This window comes from Dromiciops gliroides, chromosome 5 (assembly GCF_019393635.1).
Source record: "Dromiciops gliroides isolate mDroGli1 chromosome 5, mDroGli1.pri, whole genome shotgun sequence".
Taxonomy (NCBI): Eukaryota; Metazoa; Chordata; class Mammalia; order Microbiotheria; family Microbiotheriidae; genus Dromiciops; species Dromiciops gliroides.
Genome location: NC_057865.1, coordinates 215,116,022 through 215,123,584, shown reverse-complemented (window position 1 = coordinate 215,123,584; position 7,563 = coordinate 215,116,022). Strand labels below are relative to the sequence as shown.

General features: G+C 52.5%; 1 protein-coding gene across 1 annotated transcript; it reads right to left on the bottom strand.

Annotated features, from left to right (window-relative positions):
- Nucleotides 1–2,687: 2,687 nt before the first annotated feature.
- WNT1 (Wnt family member 1) lies at nt 2,688–6,790 on the bottom strand. The gene is made up of 4 exons (XM_043968838.1): nt 6,203–6,790; nt 4,818–5,071; nt 3,814–4,079; nt 2,688–3,176 (listed from the first exon to the last, which is right to left on the bottom strand). The coding sequence occupies exons 1-4, from the start codon at nt 6,301–6,303 to the stop codon at nt 2,688–2,690; spliced, it is 1,110 nt and encodes a 369-aa protein (XP_043824773.1). The 5' UTR covers nt 6,304–6,790.
- Nucleotides 6,791–7,563: the final 773 nt, after the last annotated feature.

Sequence of the window (7,563 nt, the reverse complement as noted above, 5' to 3'; positions counted from 1 at the left end):
TACCTCCTCTCCAGAGTTAATCCATTCTTTTTTTTCTCTTTGGGCTGGGAACAAGGAGTTAGCTGGTGCATAGAGTAGAGTATAAGGAAAAATCTAGATGCTTAACTTGAAGGTTTTTTGCCCTTTAAGAAGCAAAGGAAATTTGGCAAATGATAAGTAGTCAGAGTTATGATTAGGGCTCAGGGTTCTAGGAAAGGTGCTGGTTAGGTCTAGGGTTAAGATAATAGGTACTTTACAAACTTGTTGAATGTAGAATGAATGTTATGGTTAGTGTTAGAGTCACAGTTCTGGTTTCAGTCAGTACTAGGTTGGGGTTAAGGTGTTCTGTATTTGTGGCATGCATTTGAGTGGTTGTGTTTTGGTGAAGATTGTGTTTGGGTTGGTTTCATGATTTGGTTCCTAATTCCCTTGTCCCTCTCCTTCCTAGATGCCTTTCATTTCTAAATCCTACTGTCCGATGAAGCTTACCCTTCAGTTCTGATCTTTTTGATCTAGGATGCCATCGTCCGTTTCCTGGGACCTCCACAATCCGTAGTGGATATTCTCTTTGGAGTTAGGAGTCTAACTAGGAAGGTTACCTGACTTCTTTCCTATTAAAATTCCTGAGGCTGGAGTCAGGGCAGATGGGCCTTGGAGCCTCACTTCTGTCATTACCATAATCAAGCCTGACAGTTGTATTGCATTTTTTACTTCCAAGAACTTTTTACATCTATGATCTCATAAATAACCCTGTGAGATAATTAGGGCAGGTAGAATGGATTCCCACTTTGCCCATGAAGAAACTTAGGGATGGGCACTCTCAGCACATTCAGAAGAGTGCCCATCTTGAAGATGAATAAAGAAGCCTTCACTCAAAAAAAAAAAAGAAAAGAAACTTAGGGATGACGTAAAAATGGAGAGGAAGGAAGTGGAGCTTAGTGGGGAATCATGGTTTAGTGGAAAGGACACTAGAACTCAGCCTAGAGACTTGAGTTTGAATGTAGCCTCTGATGGTTAATAGCTGTGGAATCTGGCACAAAGCCCTTAATCCTTCTGAGCATCAGTCTCCTCCTTCATAAAATGAAAGGGTTGTATTAGATAATATCTCAGGCTCCCTTCTGTCTGTGAGTCCTCCCATTCTATGATATAAACAAAATCTTGTTTTAAAACAGAAATTGAGGCATAGAAGATAAGTGACTTTTCTGAGATCACATGGCTAGTTAGTGATAGAGGGGGGACTCTCCCAATTGTGCTCTTTCCACAGGAGAAGAGGGTCCACCAGTGGCCTCAGAAAGGTCAACTGGAGGTCAAAGATCCCGAATCTCTGGCCTGACCCCAGTTAAGGGCTCAAGTCTGTTCATATTACCCCTTCCTAAGGCCTCCCTTTACCCCTGGGCTGCAGGAAATGTAAAGATCCTTGCTGAGGAAAAGTGAGGTTAGCATCAACAATGGGTTGTTCAAGGAAAAAAACCTTTATATCACTGATAAAAAATAGAAATTTTATTCTGCAAAGGAGAATATACTACAGGGGATGGAGGAGTTGACAATGATTACACAGAAAAGAAATGTTGATTTCTGTGGTCAGATACCTTTGAGAAGAGATAAAGGAGAAATGAGAGAAGGAACAGGGCAGGGCAGAAAGGCAAGTGGAGACAGAGTGGGATGGAGTCTGGAGGTAGGGGTAGTTCTGTGGATCAGGCTGGGACCCAGCACAATAAATAGTTTTATTTACAAGAACCAAATCCTCGGCTTTGTATCCACAGTTCAGTGCAAATTATTTACACACTGACTAGGGAGGAGGATGGGAGGGGGTGAGAGTGGGGACATAGTAGGTAGAACTAACTCACAGCTGTTCAATGGCCCCATTGCAGAGGCTGGGTAGAGGGTGACCTCATCTGGGTCTCCCTAGCCCCATTAGACACATCATCACAGCTGCCCTTCTCCCCCAGAACTCTACTGTCCCTACTGTGGGTAAGGAGAGAGGTGGGCACTACCCATGCTTTGATGCCAGAGGCTGGGTCCTCGGTCTCAGTGCCTGCCTGGCTTTCCAGTACGGGGAGGGGGTGTCTCCTCACAGCCCAGGAAAGTAAAAGGGCTTGTAGGGAGACCAGAGGAGAAAAAGCAAAAGACAAGGAAAGATGTTGGAAAGAAGAGAGAGAAAAAAGAGAAAGGAAAGAAAGAATATTAGAAGGGGAAGGAGAATATACAGGATCACTATCAAAGATAGTGGGGGAGGGGGTTTCCTTCTCTAACCTCTAGAGGCCCCAGGGGATGGGAAGAACTGATATCTCTTGTTCTGTGCAGGGAGTGAGTGGGCCTGAGCGGAGGACTTCACAGAAGGGGAGGGGGCAGTGCTGCAGAGCATTTCCCCTAGGGTAAGCTTTTGGGGGAAATAGCTATGACAGTACACCTGTCATCATGGGATTGTGGGTTACGGTTCACCCTACGTAAGAGATTTTGTGTTCCCTTGACTGAAGTGGGAAGGATGAAATGGGTGGGTTGGGCGGGGAGGGGGGCGCGGTTGAAACGGGTATCTGCAGAAGGGGAGGTATGGAAAAGGGGCACTGATGAACCATGGGAAATGAGGATAGAAGGGTCTGGCCCAGGGGATTCCCAGGATGTGTGTGACTGCAGTGCAGGGCAAGAGTCCAGAGGGTAGTGCTCCTCAGAGGCTGTGGCTCCGCAGGTTCCCAGGAAGGCCCCCTCCCTCACAGACATTCGTGCAGCACCCGCGTGTGGGTGCAGTTGCGGCAGCTGACGTGGCAGCACCAGTGGAAGGTGCAGTTGCAGCGCTCGGTGACGCGTTGCGTACGCGTGCGGTGGCCTCGTCCGCAGCACAGAAGCTCGCAGCCGTCCAGGGCCGGGGAGGAGCTGTTGCAGGCGCGTCCTGTGGTGCCCGCCGTGCCCATGCGCCCACTGTAGGTGCAGAAGTTGGGAGACTTCTCGAAATACACGAGGTCGTGAGGTGAGGGCGGCTTGTGGGCAGGGTCTTCCGGCTCTAGGCGCAGCAGCTCTGCGCGGGATGCGCGATTACTGCCCCTGTTGCCGTAGAGTACGCGCGAGGCGCCGTCAAAGCGGTCCCGCAGCACGTCGCCCACAGCGCGTAGCGTGGGCAATCTCATCCAGCACGTGCGCACAGTGCACGAGCCCGACATTCCGTGGCACTTGCATTCCTGGCGCATCTCCGAGAATACAGTCTGTGGGAAAGAGACAGTCGTCAGTTCCTGTAGCCTCCCCTGACCGTCCTACTTCCCTAATAGCATCCTGTCACTTCCCCTAAATACAGTCCCTTCGTAGGGCAGTTAAGACCACACCGATGCCCGGAGTGGCTGAACCTTTGAACCCCATCTGCTTCCTTTTTTTCCTGCTGCCTCTCTAGCGAAGCAGCATGCAGTAGTGGGGAAAGAGCTGCATTGGGATCCGAAAGGTCTGGGTTTGAGCTCTGAGTCTACCACTTACTAGACAAGTCAAAATATGTAAATAAGGAAATTAGGCGAGATGCTCTCCACCGTCTTTCTAAGTCTCTGATCCTATGATTCCCAAGCCTTCCGGTCCCGTTCACTGACCATTCATTCCTTAGGGTAAGGTTTCCTAGCCCACTCGCCTGAACCTCCCCCCCCCCAGTTTTCCCAGGCTCCGGAATTAGCCTACACTAACCTACCCCCCCTCCACTCCCACATACCCTGGCTAACCTGGACACACTAACTGCCCCCTCTCCCGTGTACACATATCCTTGCTAATCTGAAGTCTGGCTTTCTGATTGTGAACCCTCACTATGGCTTTCCTACACCCTTCATTATGCGCCCCACACACAACTCCTAGAACTCTCTTTACCGTGCGCCCCGCCTCATTGTTGTGAAGGTTCATGAGAAAACGCAGGTCCCTCCCCTTCTCCCCAGAGTCTACAAATTCTCGGCCAAAGAGGCGACCAAAGTCGATGTTGTCACTGCAGCCGCCCCAGTGCCAGTCCGGACCTCCCGGGCCACGTCGCCTGTAGTCGCACGTACAAGATTCTATGGAACCCTCGGAACAGGAGCGAGCAACAGAGTGTGTCACTCCAGCAGATGTGATGGCGAAGATGAAGGCGGTCTCTCGGCATCCTGTTAAGGGAAGAGGAATGAGGGTCACTGGGGTGGGTAGTGTTGTTGGGCTTAGACGGGGGAGGGAGGTACTGGAATCCAAGAATTCTGAACACATGCACAGACTCATTCCCCTATATTTATTGCCTCACAAACCGCTAGACGAGCGCGCACACGCTTACATCCAGCAAGCATTTTGATTGCTATGGGTAATTGGAGCTGTAGAAAGCGAGCGTTAGCTCCTTGCTGCCTCAGTTTCTCGAGCCTTCATCCAGAAAAGAGGAGATAGTATGAAAAGAAGAGGTGGGTAGATTGGAGAGAATGAGTCCATCCAGTGCCCTCAGGGGCCACCCAAGGACATGTAAATTTCCTACATTCCCCCCCCCCATCACCTCTTCCCAAAGCGCAGCCCCTACTAAACTGGAGGTGACCGAGAGCTAGCTAGTTCCCAAGAACAGAATTCTTAGTGCCAGCTTTCCTGGTAGGGAGAAGTGAATATAGGACTTTGAAAAAAAAAAGCGTCACACAGTAAGTGCGCAACCACCATCTGTCGATTGATTGATTATATGTCTGTATGCCCTCTGGGGGCATAGGCTCCAATACGCCTCTAGCCCAGGGCTGACCTTATTTAGGTTGAAACAGCAGCAGGAACCTACCTATCCCTTAGTGCGACCTTTGTCTACCTCCACTCCCACAATCTCCTCCCGCCACCTCCCACACCACTCCCCCCCACCCACCCCCCAGCTTCACAGCGCGCACCTCTGTTGACTATCTTGCCGAAAACGTGGGGCCCTGAAGCCGTGGGGCAGTTCCAGCGTCGATTCCGAAACTGCCACTTGCACTCCCTCACAGCGCTCTGCAAACCGCCGCTCACGCTGTGCAAGATCCCCGGGTTTTGCCGAATTAGCCGCCGCTGCTTGCGGCTAAGCAACTGCAGACTTGGTTCCAGCACCAATTGCAAGCTCTTTGAGTCGGTCAGCAGGTTGGTGGAGGACGCCACGTTCACTATGCCCCTGGGGTCGGACATGGATGTCAGGGGCTTGAGTTTAGCTTGGGCTCTAAGAGCCCTGTCTCCCCCTCCCCAAAAGAGCTGATACTCTATTCAATCCCATTCTAGTCCATTCAACAAACATGTAGTAAATGTCTACCAAAGTACCGCATCCCCTTCCCAACTGCAGGAAAGCCGAGTTGCAGCAGGGCGGAAGAAAGCTCCATTAGCCATAAGACCCAGGTGCCTGGGTTCCTGAGGTTCCGCTACACCCAAGGTCAGCAACAAGAACTAGACATTTGCATTTCGGTTTCCAGTCAGTTTCTGTCCCAAGACAAGTCCATTCTCTTCAACCCTCCCACCCCCACTCTCTCCCAACTGCCCTGTACAGATTGAGTGGCAAAATGATCGAGACCCAAACTGAGATGCCAAACCCTCTGCCCTCTTATATCCCCTAAAGAAGAGAGCTGAGGCCAAGGTTGAAGGAAAACCCCGAAATGCGGCTCAGTTGAACCAAGGGTCTGACGGCAGATTGGCTTGTACCCATTCACTACCAGACTTGTGAAACTCGAGGGGCTTTCTCTTAGGCGAGCCCAGGACCAGTGTGAGTATCCGAGTTGTTTCATAGAGAGCGACTGTACGCTCCCCTACCTCTTTAGTACAGTTGGGTTTGTACTACGTGGAGGGAAAAGCTGTGGGAGAGCAGGGAGAGGGGAACTAGGAAGGAGAAAGAGAGAGAGAGAGAGAGAGAGAGAGAGAGAGAGAGAGAGAGAGAGAGAGAGAGAGAGAGAGAGAGAGAGAGAGAGAGAACACAGAGGAAAGAGGAAGATCTGCTGTTCCTGGTAGGAGTCGGAGATCCAGAAGAGAATGAGGAAGAGCTGAGACTGGAGTCTCAGATTCTATACCACCCAAGCCTCAAGCCTCTGGCAGCAACTTTGGACAGCTCTGGACAGCTCCGAGGCCCTTTTTACTCTCCTACTCTCTCCCTCCCAGCCTTATTTTCTAGGGGTTCTTTCCCCCAAAGTAATGGAGCGTATGTGTAAGAATGCACAATGTCTATGAAGTCTGTCCATCTGTCTCCGTGTATTTGAGACTTGAGTGGAAACCGTGGGGTTAGCGCCCCGACTCCAGAGTCCCCTGACCTCGGATCACTCACCACCATCTGCCGCTGCTGTTGGCGGCTAGAACTCCAGGCATAGCAGCGAGCGCCAGCAGTGTCGCGGCTCCCCAGCTCAAAAGCAGAGTTTCGGTCCCCATCACCGGTCTGTGGCGAGCCGGGACTGGACTTGCTGCTTCCCGCTATGGCGGGGCAGGACAGGAGGCGTTGGCCCCGGGTTCCCAGGATCCCTGAATCTGATCTAAAAATGCCGGGTCCAGGTGACGGCTTGCAGCATGGCTCTCAGAGCTGCGCAGCAAGGTCCCGGGCAGGTCTGACAGGCTGAAGTCTCCTAAGTCGGCAACACCACCTATTATAGCTGTGGTGAGGACAAGGAGGGTCTCCCGGCCGGGCCGGGCCGGGCCTCCACACTGGGGTGCACGGGACAGGGGCTCAGACAATGGACCGCGGGGCCTTACGGGGCTCTGGCTTGTCTGCTTGCAGAGCTGGCTGGCTGGCCGTCGGGGCTCACCCCCCGCCCCTTGCTTCAGGGCTCCCGCCCCCCAGTCTAGGCACCGACTGTCGACCCCTCCCCTCGGGATTCCCTCCTACGCGCTTCAGCCTCACTCCTCCCCGCTGCCCCGGCCCGTCGGGGACAAGTCAGTCAAATCAGTTAGGTGGCCGGCAGAGGGAGCGGCCAATGCAGACTTTGGAGAGATCTGGCTCTGGAGCCCCCAGCCCGGTTACCCCAGCCACAGTCCCGCCCTTCCCCACCCCGCCCCCTATATTGGGCTGTACTTTCGACGTCACCTCAGATTCCACCGCCCCTACCCCCCACTCCGAGAGTCCGAAGGCTGCGGTTTGAGAACGGGACGCGGGGGAGAAACCACCCCACCCAGGAACCCCAGACAGCCGGCCTGGGGGAGGAGGGAGACACTGCGGGTAGTGGTCAGGGGAGTCCCAGTGATGGGGGAGGGAAGAGAGAGGCAGGACAAGATTGCCGAGAGTGTGGGAGAAGGACTTGGGTGGGGGGCGGGGAGACGAAGATGAGCGGCCGAAGCCAAGTGGCGGGAGAAACTAAGCAGAGGATCAGATCAGTCTGGGGATTGGGGGCTGGGGTGAGGAGAATGAGTTTAAATTCACTACGTGTAAAGGTGCATGTGTGTAAGTTTGTGCGTGTACAAGTATGCAAGTGTGTATACGAGCAAATACCTGTGGGGGTAGGATGGGGGTGGGGGTGGGGATAAAACCTGCATAGATGGTACAATGTGAGTGTAGAAGTGAATATTCGAATGCCTTTGGGAACGTATGTTCCTCTGGGTGTGCAGCGTGTCCCTAAGTAAGTGTATGTCTGTCGTCGTAACCATATCTAGGGTGAATTATGAATGAGTTGAGAATGCATATATCCTGACCTGTAGGGG